General features: G+C 41.8%; 1 protein-coding gene across 1 annotated transcript; it reads left to right on the top strand.

Moving 5' to 3' along the window:
* The first annotated feature begins 393 nt into the window (after window positions 1-393).
* Window positions 394-8,766, top strand: ODF1 (outer dense fiber of sperm tails 1). Its single transcript, XM_077167400.1, has 2 exons — window positions 394-875; window positions 8,181-8,766. The coding sequence occupies exons 1-2, from the start codon at window positions 556-558 to the stop codon at window positions 8,629-8,631; spliced, it is 771 nt and encodes a 256-aa protein (XP_077023515.1). The 5' UTR covers window positions 394-555; the 3' UTR covers window positions 8,632-8,766.
* Window positions 8,767-25,264: the final 16,498 nt, after the last annotated feature.

Below are 25,264 nucleotides of genomic sequence, written 5' to 3' on the forward strand. Positions count from 1 at the left end.
ACCATGGGAAAGCTCTCTTTATTCCAGTGCCTTGAGCCAGACTGAATTGTAAAGTCTAAGGGACAAAGAAAGCTAAGCCTCAAGCCAGGAATAGAGTCAGAAGGGCATAGAGAAAGGAACCAGGCAGGTTCTTCCATTGCCCATGTCAAGATAACACAAGATCAAGACAAACAACTACAGCTATGGGTAATCCTTGAAGAACACACAAGCCAGACATTAAAGGTTAGCCCCACAACCCCCCCAAATCTGTGCTTGCTCGGGGAATCTGTTCAATTTCAAAATGAATGAAATCTCAACATTAGTCTGGTTCTGTGAGTAGTTTTATAACTCTAGGAGGGTCTCTGGAGACTGTGACTGTTTACAGTTCACATGGTAACCAAAAGACTATGACATACTTAGAGGGCAGTGAGGTCACAGAACACAAGCTTTAAAGTAAGTGAATCATGCAGGCTTCATTTAATTTTAAAAGAAACTTCTGAGAAGAGCTTAGAACAATTTTTTTCCCCGGAGTGCCGATTCTCAAAGGTACTCACAGAACAATAAGGTGTGACTGTAATGGCTGCACTGAATTGTCTTTTGGACAGCGTTAGAAGAGACATAAGGAAGGTGGACAGAGAACTGAGGCAATTGAGATGCATCGACGAATTTAGCACACGGTGCCTGTGCGACTTATACATGCACCCATATTGCTGTTGTGACTTGCACCCGTACCCATACTGCCTGTGCTACTCAAAGCGCTCGCGCTCCTGTGGACTGTGTGATCTCTACCCGTGCTGCCTGTGTGATGTCAAGCTCTACTGTCTTCGACCATCCTTCAGAAGTTTGGAGAGGAAGGCCATTAGAGCCATAGAGGATGAAAAACGAGAGCTTGCCAAGTAAAGGAACTTGTTTTCAGACTTTTATAGTTGGTAGATTAGCCTTTTAAGTTGGGATAAGAGGGAAGATAATGACAATCAGTACCTGGGCAAAATGAGAAAGGCTCATGTCAATGAAGCTGGTGACTTCGCAAAGATTTAAGGAAAGAGGGGTAAATAGGTCCATGGTGAGAATTGTAGGATTGTCAAATGACATCACAATGACGTCGATAGGCAAGGGTGCTGGAAGTCTAGAGCAGGAGTGCCAACGTGATAAACAATGTGGTTTTAATGAGGCAAAGAAATGGGGTATCATTAAAAAGCTATTGGCAGCAGCAAGCTGAACATTTTTTCTGGTTGTGAGGAAAGTGAATTGAGTATATTTGGACTTCCAGAAAAGACTACAGGAGAAGTAATAGTAAGTGATCAAATCCTTAATGTTTGCCAGAGGCTTTAAGAGCAGGGGAGAAATTGAACAATAGAAGCATTTCCTAGGTTTTATAGGAAAACCTTTCTCCCCTTCCCCAACTCCAGGCAAAGACTTGAAATTCATCTGGAGTCCTATTATGTTGGCCTCTTATCCAGGGCTAGAAAAGACTGTACAAACAAACTGCAGAATGGAGCGTTACAGCGCTCAGAATAGATTTGCAAAGGTTTTAATTGAATCGGGTAATTTAAAAACTGCTTTAATTTTTTTTTGTTTTGGTTACTTTTTCCTAATTGCCTGGAGAAAGCCTTCCTTTTCTAATGTTCTACATATCCCATTTAGGCTGTTACTATTGATGAAAAAGATTGAAAACACCGTTCCCGTGGTTAAAAAATTATGGTATACCCATACATTTGAATAATATAGAGATGGGACATTTGATGAAGCATTTTACCTATCGATGTGTGGTTAAGTGAAAAAAGTCAGGTGTAAAATATGTATTTAATATGCTAACATTTACTTTAAGAAGGAGCACAAATTGATGATAGTAGATACATGATGATCGATTATAGATGTATAGAGAAAGAAAGGAAGGAAGGGAGGGAGGGAGGGAGGGAGGAAGAGACAGAGAGAAAGGAAGAAAGAAAGAAAAAGACAAAGAAAGAGAGAGAGTCCCTTGACAACAGTGACAGTGATGTCTTATTGGAAAGGACAGTTACTGCCCAGGTCATTAGCCACCAATGGTCAGGAGTGACCCTCAATAGTCTGGGATGGGTTGTCGCCCCTTATGTTTATCTACATTCTCTTTGAACCAATTTTTATTTCAATTCCTTAAGGTATTAGGTTACATAAATTGTTCATACTGTGAAGCAGGGATTCTTTTTAAGATATTGATCCAAATCCAGGGTCTCTCGTGAGCAGCTCTGTGCCCACTCTCCCTGTGCCCGTGAATATGTTGATGCTGTTGACCCAAGCCCTTTGAGCCCTGTTCTCCCGGCCGCATGGCCACCCCAGACCCTCTGGGTGAGCATGGCGCTGTGCTTAGCCCTGGGCCCTCTCCGCCTTCTCCAGGAGGCCCACTTTCCCCGAGGGCCATATGTACAACAGAAAGAGTAACTGTAATTTGAACAAGAGCAAATGCTTTCTTTGGTTTGTGATACTTTTCCGCCAGTGCCTGGGTTTTTTGCTGATTATTTTTTTTCTGGGCCTGCAGCAGTATACGAAGCAACATCTCTTAACTGATAAGTCCAAGTCCATTTTAGAAATGAACTCAGGCTTCCCCTCGTGTATCTCCTCGGAGCCACTTTTTTTTCCATTTATGCTGCCTTGTGAAACCTTCCAAGGGTCTATTTCAGACAGCTTGACATTTCACTCCCCGGAAAGGCCTAGTGTCACCTGCTAACCTAAGTGTCCAATTTTACTGAATATGGATGAAAATGTTAAACTCTGATGCCTGCTCCAGTCCCAGAGGATTCCTGCCGTTAGTATTTTTTCTTCCCGTGAAATGCCACTTTTTTCTTATATAAGCCAGTTTCCGATCCATAACTAAATAGATCCTGAAATATCATGTTGATTTAATTTTTTTTAAACAATCTTTGGTGTCAAACCTTGCCCGAGGCTTTCTGAGCTTAAATATCATATTCGTGTGGCCTTTTACCCCTTGAAAGAATGCTAATGGGTTTGTCAGGCAGAATGTATCCTTTTAGATGCCAGCTGTGTTGTTCAGAGTTTCTTTACCGAGTGGGAAAGTAAGGGTCCCTGGTCTGCAGTTGCCACAGCCCCTCTGGAGGTGTGTTTCTGCCATGCTCTGTCTCTGGGCGTTTCTTTAATAACTGGTAAGAAGCTTTGGCTGATAATTTCTCAATTCTCCCTATAAGTTTTTGGCATTCTTGAGTGTTATATGCTATGTGTGTGTGTGTGTGTGGGGGGGGGGCGTTGCATGGAAGGTCAGTCCATTTCCATTGTTTACTGAACACCTATTTCAAAAGACACTTGGCAGAGGGGACTCTTTCATCCTCCAGAGTAGAGACCCAACCAAGCACTCCCCAGGCTCTAGGTCTTCAGAGAACATTTTCATTCCCTCCACTCTTTCACTGTTTGACCCAGAGGTCACCGCTCAAGTTAAGCTGTGGGAAGCCAGAAGAGAAGAATACTTTCAGGAGTTTACACCTGTGAAAGGCTGGTTTTCCGTTGAGAGGAGAGCTCCCTTACTTCCCTTGGATCTCTGTCCCTGCAGAGATGGTATTACGTTTGTTCCCTTGGTCCTCTCTCATCCTACTCTCTTCATGCTCACAGATCTCCGAGCTGGGTCCCCCTGTGGCTGCAGGGAAAAGAGCTACTACTCTTCCCCTGGTTTGACTTGTCCAATGATACAGGACTTGGGCTGAGGTCTCCTAAAGCCTCAGATTTAGGAAAAGTCTGTGTAAGGCAGAGCCTGGAATAGCCAACAAGAAAACTGCTGGTATAGGAGACTTTCCCTTCACTGACTGAAAAACTATGTGCCTACCACTTAATATTCTTTTAGTTCTTGTAACATCCCTGTTGGGCAATATTATTTTGGTCATCTTATAGATGATGAAACTGAGATTCATGAGCAACATTCTCAACCACTAGAAGGGGATAGAGCTGAGACTCAAAGTCAGATTTGCCTGAGTCTGGAATCCATGTGCTTAACACCAGGTCAGTGATTCTCAAAGTGTGATCCCTGGAACAGCAGCAGCAGCAGTGCCTGGGAACTTGCTCAAAATGCACATTCTTGGGCTCCACCCCAGACCTATTGAACCAGAAATTCTGGGGGTGGGAGCCAGCCATCTGTGCTTTAACAAGCTCTCCTTGGGATTCAGATATACCTGTCTATGCTACCCTGCTCCCTGCCTAGTGACATTTGTTCTTTGCTATCAATCCAAAGATCTGTCTGCTTGATCATCCATATAGAATTGGCGGAAGAGAGGGATGACAAGAAAAGAAGGGAAAAGGTAGAAGAAAGAAGAGAATGGGAAAGATGGGCTGGAAAGCAGGAATGGAGTTTAAGTGGATCTTTGCAATCGGTCTAAGACTCAGAAGAAAATGCAAAGTACTCCATGAATAATTAGAGGATGATCTGCCTCCCTTTGCTCCAGTGTATAGCTAGACATTTTGGACATCTTCTTTACTTTGTTCAACACCAGGCTGAATTTGACTGCTATCTTTGTGAAGATGGCCGAATAGATAGCTCAGCAATGCTGGGGACAGTTTGTTTCACCTGAATGTGAAACAGTGAGCAGCAGGGCCCCACCTGTCCTCTAGCTTGTTCCCCCCTTTCCGAAGAGGCTTTTGCAAAGAATCAAAGGAGCACATTTCCCTAGGTTTACTAAACTTCAACCTCATGGTAACAGAAGTGTAGGAGGCAATCTTCTGTGCCAAGAACCCCACAGAGCTGTGGAAAATCCCTTGTGGGGTGATGGGTACATCAGCAGGTGCAATATGAGTTGCAAGTCTGGAGCTGTCTGATGAGTAAAATGTGGCTCCCACAATTTCCCCTAAATCCACACAACCCTACTGATGACCCCAGACCTAGAAGCAAGAGGAAGAAGAGACCTGACCTGGCCAAGATTTTGCAGGCAATTTCCTGAAGACCCATATTTGTGGGGAACCCCTGTGCAGCTGCTGCAGGGACAAAGAAGCCAAAGAGACTCAAGAATAGAGGAAAAAGGGGTACCCAACGCAATAAAATACATGACATTGGGCCCTGGCACTCAGGGTTGCTAAGAGGACCTGTATGCTCTTGAGGTCATGACTTCGGGAGCCCACTTGAGCTTACAGATCTGGCCCCCAGATGCATCTCCAGAGGGCAGGGGGAATTTTTCTGGCAGAATCAAACATGGCAGTAGCTGGGCCCCTAAGCAATCCTGCTTGGTGTCTTTGGGCTCTTCTTTGGGAGGTCCAGCCCATTTTTGGAGCAGGCTCCCACATTTTTAATTTTATATGGGAAGATCCGAATTGAATGGAAGAACTTTGATTCTCAGCCCATGCACACACCAAGGGAGATTCTTGGGAGAGTCACCAGGGGGCGCCTGTTCTGCTCTGAGCTTCACTCCTGGCATTGGCTCTTCCTGCGTTAGGCTGGTTCTCCATTCCCAGAGGTCGGTGTTTGGAGTGGGGCTGGTTCCCTGCCACACTGGTGAGCACTTCCCTGCTCACCCAGGGAGTACAAGTGCTCGTTCTCCTGCTCACCTCAAGAGATAAAGATTCTAAAGACAGACCAATTCACATCCTTTCCCCTTAGTATGGCCTACAGATGCCCTGCCACCTCCAGGTTCTTTGGGGCCAGGACTGGAAATGGAGCTAATACCCATCTAATCCTCTGAAAGCATTGCACAATTTCTTTGTTCCCATTTGCCTCTGGGTCTTCTAGAACTGAATTCTAATTGAACATTTTTTGTAGCTAGCCCCAAGTGTTTTGGTTTGTGGTCCTAAGTAAAAGTTCTCATATGTTGTTAAATCATGTTCGGGTTTATTGAGTGCAAAATATCGATTAAGAGCATATACAGCATGATTTCATAAAAACACACATAAAACGCTCCCTCTTATCACACACACACATACATACATGCTCACACACGCGCAGAGGAGAGTCTAACACCAAAATGTTAAGGATTATTTGGGATTATGGGTATTTTTTAGGATCCTATTTTTTGTGTGTTTCTTTGTATTTTCTGAGTTTTCTACATTGAACTTTTATAACTTATGTAACAAAAAGAAATGTAGAAGTAAAACAGTAAAAAAAGAACTGATGTACCTCAAATCAGTCCCCCAAGCATAGAGTTCAGACTCCTCAAACTAGAAGAGATTTTGGAAATCCCAGTCTAAAACCTTCCTCTGGAGGCTTAGAGATGCAGGACGATTTGCCGGGAGTGTCTTTTAGAACCCAGCTACCTTTTTCTTTTCTTTTTTTTTTTTTTAGGGGATAAAAATATCATTTTAGAACATTAAGATGTCTTTGGAAGGACTAGGCAATTAGAAAGAAAATGGATCCTGAATAAGGCCGGAGCATGCAGCGCTAGTGCCCGCTGCCTGCCTGAATGTAGGGTCTTCATTCCAACAGCTCAGTCGACCAGAGTGTTAAAATCGTAACCTTCACATTGAACGTGCCTGACTTTGAATCTAGGCCTTGCCATTCGCCACAGTCACCATTTTTCTCTTCTGTTAAATGGTGATAATTACATTCCCTTCACAGGGTTAATGTGAAGATTAAATGAAATACTGTCTTTTACATGCTTAGCACTTTCCATGATGCATTGCAAGAAAAAAGAAAAAAAAAGACAAAGCCCTGATATCTGTTGAATCCTAACCATGTGCCAAGCACTATTCTAAATACTTTCTTTCAAATATAGCTTAATCCTCAAAACATGAGGATGGGTTACTATTATTATCCCAATGTTGTAGATGTGGAACCCGAAGCACAAAGAAGGTAAGTAACTCATCCCAAGTCACATAGCTAATAAATGGCTGAGCCAACACTTGAACCTAAATACTCCTGCTCTAGTGTCTGTGCTCCTGGGCACTCCCTTTTACTACCATATATCACAAGTGGTCAGTTAGTGAACCTGCTATTATTATTTTCCCGTACTGAGGATTTCCCAGTGCAGTGGGACTGCTAAGTGACAGCAAGGCAGCTCTGTAGGAACCATGATGTGGGGAATCCACATTTACTGCTCCACGGTGTCAGAGCTCCCTGTTGGGGCAATGGATGAGTGGGTCACAGGTATCTAACAATCGATTGAGGTGTGGGGGGAGAACAATTCTAATTTGTGGCGTTTTCCAATGTTCATGGTGTAAATGCCTCCACGATGGTCGATTTCTAGCTATCAACCTGAAGTCACCAAATGAAGAGTTGGAAAGAGATGCCACAGTCAGCTCCTGCAAGATGGAAGGGGCCTGACCCAGCACACCGGTGGCAGGCCATTGCACACCTGATCCACAGAGGCTCTCTAAACTCACTGGATCCCTGGCCGTCCACAGTCTGGGCCTGCCTTGCTGTAGCGGGAAGAGTGAGGCAGTTGGCTTGCCGGCAGCTGGCACCAGTAGGGAATCAGGCTGGGGCACTCCTGTTATGTAAATTATTGATGGAGCTTCAGGCTGAGTCTCTGTGTGATTGCCTCGGTGGCAGTACCAGTCTTGGGGACCAGCAGGGCTGGGTTCTTAACGCTGACATCTATCTTTGAAATCTATTTTTGAAGGGTGTTTATTAGTTAGATCCCACATTTTTAAATAAAGAAGCTTTAGGTGTCAGCATATGATATGGTAGTGGTAATAGCAATAACAGTGATGATAATAATTAAACAGAACTTAGAATGTTGAGTATTAAGTAAAATACATAATCTTATCTAATCCTCCGGAAAGCCCTGTGACATAAGTACTATTGCTCCACTGAACTGATAAGGAAACTGAGGCACAGAGAGATTAAGGAAACTGCTGGAGATTCCACAGCAAGTAAGAAGAGATGAGACTTAAATACAAGAGAAAAAATGATCATGATGATGAATATGCAACTATGGGATGATATTGTGAATTACTGATTATATATGTAGAATGGATCAAAAGTTAAGAATGTTTGCATTTGTTTGGTGTTTTTTGGTATTAAAAATTTTTTTTTTATTAATAAAAAAAAATAAATACAACAGAAAATTCTGGAAGGCCACACACCCATCAGTTGTTAACAGAGGCTTGCCTCAAAAGAGCGGGATTTACAGGGGAGGGCTCTTTCTTTTTACTTTATATCCTTCTGTAAAGTGTAGACGTATCACCATGAGTAGTATTTGCTTTTGTTATTTAAAAGAGCTGAAAATATTGCTTCTCAAATTGTGTGATATTTAAGGCTGAGCTTCTCCCTCTCACCCTTTAAATTTTCTAAATTCCAGACTGAGAAGAACGACAAATAGAATTCTGGCCTCCTCTTGCTGTAGCAGTAACATTTTAGGGTCAGTGAACGTGTGCGGCTTCGAGCCTGATCAAGTAAAAGTCCGGGTGAAGGATGGGAAGGTGTGTGTGTCAGCCGAGCGAGAGAACAGGTACGACTGCCTCGGATCCAAGAAGTACAGCTACATGAACATCTGCAAAGAGTTCAGCCTGCCCCCCTGTGTGGACGAGAAAGACGTCACGTACTCCTACGGGCTCGGCAGTTGCGTCAAGATCGAGTCTCCCTGCTACCCTTGTGCATCACCCTGCCTCCCTTGCAACCCCTGCAGTCCCTGCAACCCCTGTAACCCCTGTAACCCCTGCAACCCCTGCAACCCCTGCAGCCCGTGCGATCCCTGCAGCCCATGCTACCCCTGTGGCAGCCGATTTTCTTGTAGGAAGATGATTTTGTAAAGTGTGCGAACCCATCATGACTGAGTAGAACTCAGTGGTGTCCTAGCCAGGCAGCTCTTCCAGTGTTTCTCTTCCCCCCTCCCGTGTTCCACGTTGTTCAAGTACATAGGAAACTGAATACATAACTGCAGTTCAGTTGGTGTTGTGTGATGTGAGTCTTTTGGTTCAAACCACTACGGGAGAGCCCTGTGTGGTTAATGGGCTTGTGAAGATTTCACAGGTGGGAACAGGAGATGAGACAGTGAGATCTGCCCTCCCCACGTCCTCCTCAATACCCAACAACCTCCAAATTTTAGATGGTTTTCCATGGTACACTCCAGGGAAATGGTCTAGCCCAGAAACCAAACTGTGAAAGCAGAAATGGAGACAAAGGTAGCATTGAAGGCCAGCACTTTTTTCAAAACTACTGCATTAGGAAACACGGGAGAGAGAGTGATGCCCCAAGCAAAGTGTAGTTGGGGTTTTAATGGGCAGTAATGATTAGGTACAAAAGTACTGGGTAAACAAGTTCACTGAAGGAGGGTGGGATGGTCAGAGAACTTATCTTTCAACATTCCTGCGATTTTTGTGCCTGGCTAGCTCTGATTCGGGACCATCTGCAACCTTTTCTTCCACAGAATTTATTGCAATCATCTGCTTTTCTCAATTCTTAAAACTGCTCTTAGGTATAGATTTTCAGGTCAAGGTTCATGAGCGGAGCCGTACAGCTCTCATGAGACAACAGTACAGTTCTACCTGAACTAGCGTACATCCCTGTGGTGAGGACCTGGAGCCATTTTCGATGGCCAAGACAGAAATAAGTGTAAAGGGAGAACAGAGAAATTGCCCTCAGGGAACAACTGCTTTTGAACCAGCAGTGCTTCTTTACAGTCTGAGGATGTACAGCAAGTATTAGTTATTAAATAAAATAAAAATCCATCCATTACTTGGACCTCTGGGCCCTCATGAAGGTATACAACTTGAGAGTCAGACTTGAGATCTCCTCTCCCTAATTTACCCCAAGCCCTGGTTCCAGTCTTAGTCCCACAGAGGTCAGCAACCTGGAGGATGTGTCACGCCTTGAATTCTGATCAACCTGGCCTTAGACGGGCTAGGAAGCCCGTGATTGCAGGGCGCTGGGCGTGCTGCAGAGAAGGCTCAGGAAGAGGAGGAGGCCTGGAGCCAGGATGCCACATGTGGTGTTCGAAATCCAGAATTCCCTGTTCCTGAAGCAACTGTTCCACCACTCAGAATTCCTTCCAGATCTTTTTTTCTCCTTGCATAGTAGAGTGCACCCCATAAGAATTACCCTGTGGTGAGGATTACTTAGGTACTTAGTGGAATGGGGACCCTTAGAATATGAGGAATTGCTAGTATAGAAGGTTCTGAGGTAAGATGCCCCTTCTCTTCAACTCAGACTTCAGAGATAGCTGTATTTTCATATATCAAACTAAGGGAAATAGTCTGAAATCAGCTTTATTCTGATTTGTGCTTTTATTGTTTTTGAGGGTGGGGGGACACAAAATAGCCATTTTATTATGGGGACATAATGCAGACACATGGATTCTGTGGTAGGAAATTCAGACAGGGCATGGCGAGGACACTCCATCTCCTCTCCATGAGGTCTGGAGCCTCTGCTGGGAAGACCTAAGTGGCTGGAGTCACCCGGGGCCTTTCTTATTTGCTGCCTTACTGGGAACACTTGCAAGGTGGGTTTAGCCAAGACTGTCATCTGGTTTGTGATTTTGGATGAAAAGTCTTACAATTGTTAGAAAATATCAGACTTTATTCTACACATTAAGAACTGCTTTTATTGACAATACAATAACATAAATTCAGCAGTAAAAACGTGTTTCTACTAATGGAACACGTGAAATTAATACTGCTTTAGGAAATTCAGGAATGTGGTCACCCTGACTGTGGAAACAGCTATAGCCAAACACACTTAAACACCCTGTGGGTTGCTTTTCTCCATTATGTTTGTGGTCATTAAAACCATTTTAACTGCAATGTATAAAGGCTTAGTATTGGGTCCATAAATATAATGAACATATAGCCCCGATTTCATGTGCCTGAATTCTGATTTAGGGATGGGAGAATGTGGTCCTTGCCTGCTTCCTGCAGATGAAAAGGACCTGTTAAGGAGCTAACACAAATCACTCAGATAACACCTGAGACAGCAACAAAAAAAGATAGGATGACAAAAGAAGTGTTTGAGATGAGCTGTCAGTCCTTGGAGAACTGTATAAAGGCTGCAGGATAGCATGAGGTCAGTTGCTTTGTTTGAGCAAAGCAACTGAATAGATTAAGCAACTAAGAGGAAGTTGGTTTTCTTGAGTCAGCAGTTTAGTCACTTTTCAGCATCATCAGTGCCAAATATATTTTAGCTCTCAGGCCCCTTCTACCCTAGGAAGGGGGTGGCTCCCAGAAAGGTAGGCTCAAAGGGTTCATTGGCGGGAGAAACCTTCATTCATTCTTCTTGTGAACCCACAGAAAGACGTACCCTGTGCTAAGCAGCCTGCAGGAAGCTGGCCACCATGCATGAATGGCCAAGACAAACCCTTCGCATTTAATGAATGCACAATCCAGTGCGTGAGACAGACCTAGAAACTCAGTTATAATTCCACCCTGTCAAGGATGCCAGTGGAGATAGAATCAAGTACGGAAGGCACACAGAGGACAGAGCCACTAGCCACAGCAGCTGGGGGAAGTCTCAGAGCAGGCCACACTGTGGCTGGATCTCACAAAGTGCTCTCTGAGCCCCCTTTCCCTCAAGGAAATGAGCGAGGAGAATAATCAGCAAAAAACCTACTACCCAGTTCTTTGATGACTTTAATTTCTCCTCCTGGGTTTGTAGGTTTGTATAAGCTGTTCTGAGAAGGCCTTTCATCCTTCTAAACACCCTTTGCTTTTTAAATTTTTTCCCTGTGGACATTAGGTTTAGGTGTCAACATGGCCTGATGATGATGCTCTATTGTTCTGTTGGTGTGGACTTAAATCATCAGCATGTGAAATTCATCTATGGCTGATCACATTTGCAGTTGGCTAAGGGGAGTGCCTTGTGCAATGAGTGAGGTTTAATTTAATTAGTTGGAGGCTTAAAAGAGAAAGGTCAGAAGAGAGCTCAGCAGCTCAGCATACCTCATCTCACCCCTTGCAACTCAGCCCAGATGTCTGGAGATGCAGAATCACCATGGGGAAAGTGGTTGGAACCAAGAAGCCAGGAAAGAAGGCCAGCAGACGTCACCGTGTGCCTTCCCCTTGACAGAGAAATTGGAAGAAAGCTAGCTGCCTTTCCTCTGGAGAACTATAAATTTTTAACTAAATAAATCCCCTTATTAAAAGTAATCTATCTATGGTGTGTTGCATTCTGGCAGTTTTAGCAAACTAAAACATTCCCCTTCAGGGTTCCATCAGGAGCCAGATAGGAAACAGACTGCATGCTCAGCTCGGATTTTTGAATTTTTCTAATGAGGTGACTATTTAGAGAGGTCTCTGCTTTACATGGACAACTAGGGATGTTGAGGCACACACAGCACTACCACAGCTGCTGTCACACTGGGCCTGCAGAGGCAGGGGAAGAAATGATGGTATGGGAGCTCTTTGAAATCTGGAGCTCTGGATGAGGGGCTGTTGACAGGACCTGTGGTGGAAGCAGGATGCAGCTGCTGTCAGATGGACTACCTGGCAAGTAGGAAATGAGAAGAACAAACACTCTCACCTTTCTTTCCCCTCACCTCCATCCCAGTTCCCCAACAGTACATCTCATTGGCCATTTCTAGTGAGAAACTAGAGGGTTTCTCCAGGGCGCCCTAGTGATATGGGTCAGTGAAGTTAGTCACCTAGAGTGCAGAGCAGGCAGAGAAGAACTTAGAATGGAGTTTCCTTCCTCCCTTCTTTCCTCCTTCCTTCCTTTTAACCTGCTTTCCTACTTGCCCATAGGATACCAAGCCAGGTATTGAGCAAATAGGGCTCAACAAGTCACAACTGGTCCCCGACTTTATGGAATTTATGGTCCACGAGGGAAAAAATGTGGCATGTACACATAAAGGGAAACAGACCTTGATAAGCACAGGGAAACAACCCCGGGGTTTGTTTTTCCTTCCCCAAAGTCAGGCCACAGAGCCCCCTGTTCCTACAGCTACAGAATCCAGAGGCAAGGTGCTGCACAGCCCCAAGTCACTATCCCCACCAGGCTCTGCTGATTCTTCAGCTTTTCTATCCCTTTTGCTTAAATCCATGCATCCTGCCGTATTATATAACAGGGAAAAATTCAGGACAACACTTTTTAACCTTAGGGTGGAAGAAAACAATCTAAGCAAGACAGGAAACCCAGAAGCCATAACAGAAAGGCTAGATTATATTCAATCACATTTCAAAAAAAAACAACAAAAACCTATAAGGCAAAAATCATAAAGTCAAAGGAGAAATACTGGGCTAGGAAGAAAATAGTGATTACTTGACAAAGTTTATATCCTTAATTGACAATTTGAAAAGGCAAGAAAAATGTTCACAGCAGCTTTACTCATAAATATCCAAAACCTGGAAGCAACCAAGATGTTGGTTCAATAGATGAATGGATAAACTGTGGTGCATCCCCGCAATGGAATATTATTCAGTGATAAAAAGGAGCTATAGTCATGAAAGCATATGGATGAACATTCAATGCATATTGTTAAGTGAAAGAAGCTAATCTAAAAGGCTGCACATTGTGTGGCTTCAATTTTACGACATTCTGGAAAAGAAAAAGCTATAAAAACAATAAAAATATGAGTGATTGCCAGGGGTTTGTTGGAATGGCTGCATAGGTGAAGCACAGGAGCTTTTATAGGGCACTGAAACTATGCTGTATGATATTATAATTGTGGATATATGACAGTATGCATTTGTCAAAACCTAAGGAGCTTTAAGGCACAATGAAAGAACCTTTAGTATACACATTTTTAAAACATTCGTCTAGAAGGTTGAGGGATCCTAGGACAAAACGCATACTACGAAAAGATAATCTAACTTCTATAAATGTATTATACCACCTCACCAAGGGAGATGGGTGAGAAAACTGCTGACCTAAGTAACTTTGGAGATGTCTGGATTCTATAACATCAAAGGCAAAAGAAACTGTTGATTAGCACTGTGCTCTAGTTGATAAAGTTGTTTCCCCCAAGTTACGGACTAACAATTCTGATACTGCTCTACATGTACACTGAAATTGAACAAGTAAGTGTGTGGCAGATGGCTGGAGCCAGGTTTCTCATTGTTGGGGTGGGAGTTTACAGATAAGCAAGGGGAGGAGGCTAGAATCATCTATGTGGTAATAGAGTTGGAGACATCAGGATGAACTGGTATTTAGTTTAATACTGATATAGAAACATTGATAGATAAATGTGTGTACATGCATGGGTTAGTATACACACATACATTTCCTTGTTCTGACAGCTGAGAGGGCCTGGAAACAATGATACCCCAGTAGCAGTAAACATATCTAGTACTCAGATCTTGGTTTCTAATATTCTCCAATAGAAGGAACCAGGGCCCCGTGGAGAAAGGACTAGAACAGGAAATATTCACGATGACCATGGACCATCTTGTTATACCAGAAGGAAAGGAAGTGCTAAAAGAGCCTTAAACCAAATCAACCTGGGTATGCCAAAGGAACACAGGCGCCAACTGAAAGAGCTCCCAATCACTAAAGCTGGAACAATTTAAGCAACAAAATGAATAAAGTATTGGAATTGGAAACAAAAGTAAAAAATAAATATCCATGAGTCCATACTAATACAAATGAATGACTGAATAATTAAAGTAATATAGGGAAAAAGTCAAATCTCCCATACAGAAGAATTCCAAATAACTTTGTAGATATTCTGCCCTCAAGAAGGTGGGAGATAACTCCCTACTCCTTAAGTGTTGCCTGCATCTAGTAACTTCCTTCTAAAGAGAACAGTGTGGAAAGCAGGGAGGGAGCAGGGAGAACGACATCACAGTAGAGAAAGCTGACAAACACTGTCGCAGTCAGATGGCCACGGTCAACACCAACAGTGATAAGTCATGCTTCTTGCATGTTCCCGAACACCAGTCTAACCTGAGAAAAATATCAGAGTAATCCCAGTACAGGCACATTCTACAAAATACCTGACTGGTACTCCTCAACGCTATTAAGGTATCACAAACAAGGAAAGGAGCTGGCCACGGTGGCTCAGTGGTAGAGTTCTTGCCTGCCATGCTGGAGACCTGGGTTTGATTCCCAGTGCCTGCCCATGTAAAAAAAAGAAAACAAGGAAAGTCTATGAAAATGTCAGAGAAGAGCCTAAAGTGACATGATGACTAAATATAACGTGGTATCCTGGATCCGAAAGACATTTTAAATGAAGGGAACCTGCATAAAGAATGGACTTTAGTTAATAATAATGTGTCAGCACCACTCTATTAATTGTAACAAATGTACCCTAGGAATTTTAGATATTAATAAGAGGGAAAACTGCCCCGGGGATATATGGGAACTCTCTGTATTATCTTCATAATTTTTCTATAAATTTATAGCTTATCTAAGGATAAAGTTATTTAAAAACTTTAAAATGAAAAAAAAAAATGACCAAGGCAAACAAACAATTAGTAGAAGAGGAAATGCAAGTGGTCAATAGCCACAGGGTAAGATAATGGGTAATTGGAGCTGAAGGGATACAGACTGTGCAACAGGACTAGATACAAAAACTCAAAAATGGACAGCACAATAATACCTAAGTGTAATGTAACTAGGTTGGAACACTGAATGAAGCTGCACCTGAAATATGGTTTTTTGTTTGTTTGTTTGTGTGTTTATATCTTTTGTTTTTGTTTTTTTCTTTTTCCTTTATATATATATATATTATTAGTATTATTATTTTAATTCTCTTCTCTATATTAACATTCTATATCTTTTCTGCTGTTTTGCTAGTTCTTTTCCTAAATCGATGCAAATGTACTAAGAAATGATGATCATACATCTATGTGATGATACTAAGAATTACTGAGTGCATTTGTAGAATGGAATGATTTCTAAATGTTGTGTTAATTTCTTTTCTTTTTTTTTGATTAATAAAAAAATTTAAAAAAAATAAATAAATAACTGGCTATTTGATTTGTTTATTGTTCTAAATAACAGAAACAATTCAAATATTCCCCTTTATAAAAAAGGAAAAAAGGTTTGGGGGATCTAGAAAGAAAAAATTTTAGGAGAAATGTATTTCTTCTTTCAAAAGTTTCTCCATCTGGCGGTAATGTGGAGCACCAGGAACTCTCCTCCATTACTGGTGGAAACTCAAAGTAGCGCAGTCACTGGGGAAGAGAGCCTGGCAGGTTCTTGCAAAGCTCAAGACAGGCTTGCCATACAATCCAGCAATCTTGCTTCTAGGTATTTACCCAAATGAGCTGAAAATTTATGTCTACACAAAAACCTGCATGTGAATGTTTATAAGAGCTTTGCGCATAATTGTCAAAAATTGGTCCATCCATAAAACAGAATAGCATTCAGTGATGAAATGAGCTATCAAGCTACCAAAAGACACGGAGGAAACTTAAATGCATATTACTAAGTCAAAGAAGCCAGTCTGAAAAGGCTACGTCCTGCATGATTCCACCTATATGACATTCTGGACAAGACAAATCTATACAGATAATAAAAAGATAGCAGATACCAGGAGGATGATGAGAAGGAGAAGGGGATGAGTAGATGGAACATGGGGCATTTTTAGGGCAGTGTAACTATTCTGTATGGTGCAGTAATGTGGGTACATGGCATTACGCATTTCTTAAAACTCAATGAACTGTACAACACAAAGGGAGAACCCCAATGTAAACTATGGACTTTAATTAAAGATAATGTATCAACATTGGTTCATCAATTGTAACAAATGCACCACACTTATGCAAGATGTTAATAATAGGGAAAGCTATGATGTCTGGGATAAATGGGAACTCTCCATTTTCTGTCCAATTTTTCTGTAAAGCTAAAACTGGTCTAATAATAAAGTCTATTTAAAAAAAAAAATCTGAACCCCTGTGGCCTTCAGGGAAATGTGAATTAAAACAATAGCATAATCTTTTTTACCCATCAAATTAGCATAAATTATAAAGAGCAATAATATTTGACTCTAGCTGGGAGGAGGTTTTGCAGTAAAGAGAGGTACTCATTTGCTAGTGAGAGCGCAAACTGCTAAAATTTTTGGAAAATAACCTAGCATCATCTACTAAAAATGCACATAGGTTTTTAACCTTGCATCCCACTCAGGGAACCTTTCAGAAATAAAAGACTTGGTGCATACAAACAAAATCTTGAAACATTATTTAAAGTGGTGAAAATTAGAAATGCATCTGAGTATCTCTCAATAAGGGAATAGCTGAATCAATTACATTTACCCACCCTGTGGAATATATAAACTAATATATAAACTGTGAAACTAATAAAACTAAATGGGTGAGACCTCTATGGATTGATCTGAAGGGATTCCATAGTACATTAAGAGAAAAAAGTTCCAGATTAATGTGTCTGATCCTGGTTCTGTAAAACAACCCACAGCCACATAAAAATGTCCAGATTTGTTTATGTGAGGATGGGCATAATTGAAAGATCTGAGTCAGTCTCTTCATGTTTACTCAGTGGGGGGTATTGGAAGAGAGTAGGCTGAGCCGGCACCTTCTTCTTTATACATCTCTGTATTATTTGTAACACAAAGCAAGCACGTGCTACTTTTTTTCTTTTACGTGGGTAGACTCCGGGAATGGAACCCAGGTCTCCAGCATGGCAGGTGAGAACTCTGCCACTGAGCCACCAGTGTACCGCCCAATGTGCTACTTTTTTTTTTAATTAATTTTTTATTTTTTAAATACCAAAAAACACCAAACAAATGCAAACATTCGTAACTTTTGATCATTCCCTTCTACATATATAATTATTAATTCACAATATCATCACATAGTTGCATATTCATCATCATGCTCATTTCTCGGAACACTTGCATCTATTCAGAAAAAGAAACAAAAAGAAAACAGAAAAAAATACATATATACCATACCCCCCACACCGATCACCAGCATTTCACTCTAAATTTATTTTAACATTTGTCCCCATTATTCATCTTTATTCCATATGTTTTACGCATCTGTTGATAAGGTGGGTAAACGGAGCATCAGACACAAGATTTTCACAATCACACAGTCACACTGTAAAAGCTATATCATTATACAATCCAATGTGCTACTTTTAAATTTTAACAAATCAGATAAAATGTAAAAGAAAAAATGCAATGGTCCTGTAGTATGCAGAATAACGTCCCCTGAATATGTCCACATTCTAATGCCCAAAACCTGTGACTATATGAGGGACTTCGGTAAAAAGGACTTTATAGAAATGTTTAAAATAAGGATTTTGAGACTGGGGATTGCCTGGATTAGCTGGGCGGCTCCGATGTTAGCACAAGAGTCCTTAGGAGAGGAGGCAGAAGGGTCAGATCCAGAGGAGATGTGAGCGGAGCAGAGGCGGGGGAGATGAGAGGAAGGTGAGCCACGTGACATGGGAAGCCGGTAGAAGGTGGAAGAGGCAAGGAAATGGACTCTCCCCTGGAGCCTCGGGAGGAAGGCAGTGCTGGCTGAGCATTGGTTTTAGGGCTCTGACCACCAGAACCATAAGATAATAAATGAGGGTTGTCACTATGTTCATGGTAACCTTTTACAGCAGCCCCAGGAGACTAGACCAGGTCACATTTGAGGTGTGATGCCTCGCTTCTACATTGGTATGTCTAAATCCTGAAGGAAGATTTTTTTGTGGGGTAAAAGCAGCAGCCTGAGTGTCTCAAGTTTCAGGTGAGGAGGGGTCAGTTCATAAGTCAGAGTGTGAAGAAAACCTTACAAGTTTGTAAGCACTTGTTGGGGATGGTGGTGGTCCCCAACCTTGGCTCCAACTCAGCCTTGGCTCCAATTCACCAGAGAAATGCTCACTCAGGCCCCAAGGGGATGCCCTTGAGGATGTCCCCTGCGGAGGGGTCTGGGCCACAGGAGAGCCGAGGGCAGCACGGGTGTCCATCACCAGGCAGGGAGATGGAGGGTGTGGGGGCTGCTGTGCAGAAATGAGACGGCATCAGCCGCAGGCTCGTGTGACAAAGACAGAGCTCCAAAGCTGAAGGACAAAAGGTAAGAAGCAATGAAATGTAAAGACTACATGTTTAAAACACCAACACCCAAACAGCACAGCATATTTTTAAGGATAGATGCACATCGAAGAACTTGGGGTGGCCACAGTGGGAGGAGAATAGGAGTGAGAATCAGGGCTGAAGAAGTCAAACATAATAAATAAAATAAAAAGGGAGAGACTTCGAATGGAGCAGTAATGACAAACAGCTACATATCAAGGAATCTGATCCATTCAATTCTGCACCTGGACTCCAAGAAAAAGCAGCAGCAAAGATTCAGACTAAAGAGACCCAGCACTGGATGGGCTTCCGTCATCTTTAAAAGCCCCAGAGACCACTGTGATGTGCCACGAGCGCTGAGATCGATGGCTCCTGTACTGGGACGATGGGCAGTGAAAGCTCTCCCTGTAGCTTCTAATTTAGTTTTATAAAGTATGCCATCTTTATATTCTCTATGGCTACTGACTTTTTGTTTTTAAGTAGTTCAGAGTTTCTAGGGAGACTGAAAAGTCATGAGGGATCTCAACAGCCACTTGAGGGCTTAAAGCTCAGCCTGAATAGTAGCGGTTGTCAAATAAGGCAAAAATACATGTCAAACTGCAGTTGAAAGAAGAGTTAACACCTTAAGGTAAGAAGAAGCCCTGATGTGTATCTAGAGCCTTTGTCCTTAATGTGCCATTCACAATTTCAATGCAGAAAGTGAATTCAAACTAATATTTACTATCTAAATAATTGATATGCTTATGACAAGAAAACTGACCATATTGAAGGGGGAGGGCAGGTGAGCCTAAGTCCTCTGAGAGACAGATGCATGACATTTATTAGGGGAAATACCAGTGAGGGAAAATTGGGAGGGAGCCCAAGGAGGCTGGGACAGCCTGGCTTCCAACCAGTCCACCTGTGAATTGCAGCTGAGAAGGCAGGCAGCCAGGCTGGATGGAAATGTCTAAGAGGGAGTGCTGTCTGAGGAAGGGTTGGCAAGGCTGTGAGGAGGTGTCTCCAGCCAAAATGACCCGTCCGAGGGGTCCATGTCTCCTGTGCACGCTCAGTCACTGGCTGCGAGCAGCCTGTGGGGGGTGTGGCCTTGGAGTGAACTTGGTGATGGCTTTCAGAGCAGGCAGTTGGGGCTGCTGGTTCCCTGAAGATGGAGAGTTGAGTGGTGATTCTCAGGGCCACCCCAGAGACCCCTCCCTTTATGCCAAGTGTTTGCAAACTAAGCCTCATGTCTATGCTTGGACTGCAGCAACTGACACATTCCTCCTCCCGTGGTCACACTTCTCATTTGGTGAAGACAGTTACTAACCAGAAAGAATTCAAGTGTCTCTAGCATTTGCCTGAAACTCTCACTCCTTTTCTCCTGATTGTAAGACTAAACAACACAGAAGATGGGAGGCAAATTTTATCTACCCGGAAAGGTTTCCTAAACATAGTAGTGCGTGAGAATTTACTCTGGACCAGGCCCTGTGCTGGGCAGCTTTACCTGCTTTCTCTTCTCTCATCCTCACCACAGCCCTAAGAGGCAGATGCTGCTAACCAGGTAAGTGCTTGAGATTATCCATTGGTACTGGGTTCTCCCTGAACTTCACACCCCTCACCCTGTGCCTCAAGGGAGGTTCATGAAGCTAGTTCAGAAAGCAGAAGGCTCCCACATATAATCTGGCTTTCGTTTTTCAGAGGTATGAGCTTCTCAGGAGGGAAAGAGGTGGGGAGAGAGACTGGCCTCTTGGTGGTGGAAGGAGGTGGGGGAGATTCCTGAGGTTGGTGAGTGCCTTGGGCAATTAGGGCCCCAGGTCCTGTTCTTAGTATTGTCCAGGGAAGATGGCGGATTGAAGAGCCAAGTGGCTGAGAGCCACCAGCAAAGCTGGACCCAGGGGATCCCTACTGGGAAAAGGACCTTTTAAGGATATTAGCAGTGACCATTATGGATCAAAGATGATAGATTTTCATAAAGCAAACTTTAACTTTGCTTTGCTTTGCATAGTTAATATTAGTTTCATCTAACCCACATTTACTAGTATTTTTGTCTATCAATCTTTTCTGCCTCTTCTATCTCCAGCAAGGGTAATTTTCTTTCCATTTGAAGTACATCAATTGGATTTCTTATACAGGCATACCTTGTTTTATTACATTTCACTTTATTATTTTTCATGGATACTGTTTTTTTCACAAATTGAATGTTTGTGGCAACCTTGCGTTGAGCAAGTCTTTCGGTGCCTGTGTCATTTTATGTTTCTGTGTCACATTTTGGTAATTTTTACAATATTTCAAACTCCCCCATTATTCTGTCTGTTATAGTGATCTGTGATCAGTGATCTTTGTTGTTATTACTGTATTTATTTGGGGGCGCCACAGACTGTGCCTGTTTAAGACAACTAACTTAATGCATAAACGTTGTGTGTGTTCTGACTTCTCCACTGATGGGGTGTTCCCCCATGTCCCTCTCTCTCCTCAGGCCTTCCTATTCCTGAGACTGAAATTAGGCCAGTTAATAATTATTTTGGTGTGCTAAAGCTGCTGGAATGCAATATACCAGAAATGGGTAGCTTTTACAAGGGGATTTTTTAATTTAAAATTTTCAGTTCTAAAGCCATGAAAATGTCTGAATTAAGGCATCAACAACATGATACCTGGACTCTGAAGAAAGGCTGCTGGCATCTGGAACACCTCTGTGAGCTAGGGAGGCACGTGGCTGGTGTCTGCTTGTCTCTACTCCTAGTTTGTTACTTTCAGCTTCTGATCCCAGTGGCTTTCTCTCTGTGACCTACGGGTCTTCTCTGCGTCTCCTGGGCATTTCTCTCTGTAAGCAACTGTGAGTCCTCTTTTAGCTTCTCTGGGGCAAACTGTGGATTTCATCTCTTAGCTTAGCATCTTCCAGGGCATTTTCTGTCTCCAAGCATCTGTGCTTTTTCTAAAATTTCTCCCTCTTAAAGGACTCCAGTTAATGGCTAAAACCCACCTTAAATGGGCAGGGTCACATCTCCATGGAAACATCCTTAATCCAAAGGTTTGTTGGATCTGCCCCTACAAGATGGATTAAATGAACATGGCTTTTCTGTGGATACATAACAATTTCAAACCAGAACAGTAATCCTACAATGGCCTTGAAGTGTTTAAAGGAAAGGAAGAATAGCATATCTCTCACTTTAAATCAAAAGTTAGAAAAGACTAAGCTTAATGAGAAAGGCATGTTGAAAGATGAGATATGCCAAAAGTAGGCCTCTTGCATGAAATAGTCAGCCAAGTTGTGAACGCAAAAGGAAAATTTATGAAGGAAATCAGAAGTGCTACTCCGTGAACACATGAATGATAAAAAAATGAAATTGCCTTATTATTGATATGGAGAAAGTTTCAGCGGTCTGAATAAAAGATCAAACCAGCCTTTAAGACAAAGCCTAATCCAGAGTAAGTCCCTAACTCTCTTCAACTCTGTGAAAGCTGAGAGAGGTGAGGACGTGGTAGAAGAAAAGTATGAAGCTAGAAGAGGATGGTTCACAAGGTTTGAGGAAAGAAGCCATCTCTATCACATGAAAGTCCAAGCAAAGCAGCAGGTGCTGATGTGGAAGATGCAGGAAGTTCTCCAAAAGACCTAGCTGAGATAACTGATGAAGGTGGCTATACTAAACAGCAGATTTTCAATGTGGATGAAACAGCCCTGGATGACCTTGGATGACAGTTCAAGATGCCATCTAGCACTTTCATAGCTGAAAGAAGTCAAGGCCTGGCTTCAAAGCTTGAAAGACAGGCTGACTTTGTTAGGGCTAATGCGGCTGGTGACTTTAAGTTGAAGCCAATGCTTACTTGTCATTCTGAAAATCCCAGAGCCCTTAAGAATTAAGCTAAATCTACTCTGTCTGTGCTCTATGAATGGAGCAACAGAGCCTGGATGGCAGCACATCTGCTTATAATATAGTTTACTGACTATTTTAAGCCCACTGTTGAGAACTACTGCTCAGGAACAAAAGATCCCTCTTATAATATTCCTGCTGATTGACAATGCGCCTGGCCACCCAAGAGCCCTGACTGGGACGTACACTGAGAATAATGTTGTTTTCATGCCTGCTACAAAACACCCATTCTGTAGTCCAAAGATCAAGCAGTAATTTTAGCTTTCAATTCTCATTATTTAAGAAATACATTTCATAAGGCTATAGTTGTCACAGATAGTGATTGCTCTGATGGCTCTGGATAAAGTAAACTGAAAATCTTCCGGGAAGAAGTCACCATTCTAGACGCCATTAGAACATCTGTGATTCACAGGAGGAGATCAAAATATCGACATGAACAGGAATTTGGAAGAAGTTGATTCCAAACCTCATGGATGACTTTGAGGGGTTCAAGACTTCAGTGGAAGAAATTAACTGAAGATATGCTGGAAATAGCAAAAGAACCAGAATTAGAAGTAGAGCCTGAAGATGTGACTAAATTGTTGCAATGTCACGATAAAACTTTAATGGATGAGGAGCTGTCTCTTATGGGGGAGCTAAGAAAGCGGTCTTGAGATGGAATCTACTCCTAGTGAAGATTCTGTGAACATTGTTGAAATAACATCAAAGGACTCAGAATATTACATCAACTTCTGTTGCTAAAGCAGCGGCAGCGTTTGAAAGGATTGACTAATTTTGAATGAAATTCTACTGTCAAACAGCGTTGAATGTCACAGAGAAATCTTTCATGAAAGGAAAGGGTTGTCTTATTTTAAGGAATTGCCACAGCCAACTCAGCCTTTAGCAACCACCACCCTGAGCAGTCAGCAGCCCTTGACACAGAGACAAGAGGATCATGACTCACCAAAGACTCAAATGATAGTTGTTAACATTAAAAAAAAAATGTTTTTTAAAATAGTTTTTAAATTAAGGTATGTGCTTTTTTCAGACAATGCTATTGCATACTTAATAGACTACAATATAATGTAAACATAACTTTTATTTGCAGTGGGAAACCAAAAAAAAAATTGAGTGCCTCAGTTAATTGCAATATTTGCTTTATTGTGCTGATCTGGAACTGTACCTGCCATACCTCTGAGGTATGACTATAAGGAGAATTTATTGGTGATAAACTTTTTCTATTATGTTTGTCTGAAAATATCTTTATTTTCCATAATTATTGAAAGATAGTTTTTCCAGTTATACGTTCTAATTATTTTTCTTTGGAACACTGAATATAAAATTCTACTGTCTCCTGACTTCTGAGAAGTCTTTAGTCTAATTGCCATTCTTCTGTAGGCTATCTGTCTATTTTGTGGTCTTCTCTTTCTTTTTAGTGCTTCAGAATTTCAATACAACATGTCTATGGATTTATTTTTATTTTCCCTTCTTATATTGCTAGGCTGTTGTTCAATAATTTGGGGGAATTCTCATCCATTATGTCTTTAGCCATTGTCTCATTGTGCTGGTTTGAATCTGTGGTGGACCCCAGAAAAGCCATGTCCTTTAATCCTCATTTATTATTGCTGGGTGGGAGTATTTTGATTGTTTCTGTGGAGACGTGAACTACCAAATTGTGGATGGTAACTTTTGATTAGATGATGTCCATGGAGGTGTGTCTCCACCCATTGAGGGTGGAGTTGCTTACTGGAATCCTTTAAAAGAGGAAACATTTTGGAGCGAGTCCCTTTTGGTTCGCCGCGTGCCCTTGCAGCTGAGAGAGAAATGTTGTACATCATCAGTCTTCTTGAACCAAGGTATCTTTCCCCAGATGCCTTAAATTGGACATTTCTATAGACTTGTTTTAACTGGGACATTTTCTTGGCGTTAGAGCTGTAAACTTGCAACTTATTAAACTCCCCTTTTTAAAAGCCATTCTGTTTCTGGTATATTGCATTCTGGCAGTTAGCACACTAGAACACTCATTTAGCCATTCTCTCTACCAACTCTTCTGCAACTCCAATTCTATCTCCCATATCTCTTTATCTGTTTGGTTGTTGTCCTTAGCTTTGTTTTCTCAGGGCTGTAATCTTTTTCAGATAATTCTGCTCAATCTTCAGTTCATTAATTCTCTCATCAGCTTTGACTAAACTAATTTGGTGTTTACTTCATTTGTTTAGTTTTAAATTTTATGTTTTTTATTTTTAGATGTTCTTCTTGGTTCTTTTTCCATTCTGCTTCCCCTTTTTAATCTCTTATTTCTTGCCTATATTTCCAAGCCTTGAAATTTTTTTTAAGCTTTTTTTTCAAAAATATTTTTTTAAATACCAAAAAACACCAAACAAATGCAAACATTCTTAACCTTTGATCGTTCTGTTCTACATATATAATCAGTAATTCACAATATCATCACATGGTTGAATATTCATCATCATGATCATTTCTTGGAACATTTGCATCTATTCAGAAAAAGAAATAAAAAGAAAACAGAAAAAAATTCATACATACCATACCCCCCACCCCTCCCTCTCATTGATCACTAGCATTTCAATCCAAATTTATTTTAACATTCGTTCCCCCTAATATTTATTTTTATTCCACATAATTTACTCATCTGTTGATAAGGTA

This window comes from Tamandua tetradactyla, chromosome 6, assembly GCF_023851605.1.
Source record: "Tamandua tetradactyla isolate mTamTet1 chromosome 6, mTamTet1.pri, whole genome shotgun sequence".
Lineage (NCBI taxonomy): Eukaryota > Metazoa > Chordata > Mammalia > Pilosa > Myrmecophagidae > Tamandua > Tamandua tetradactyla.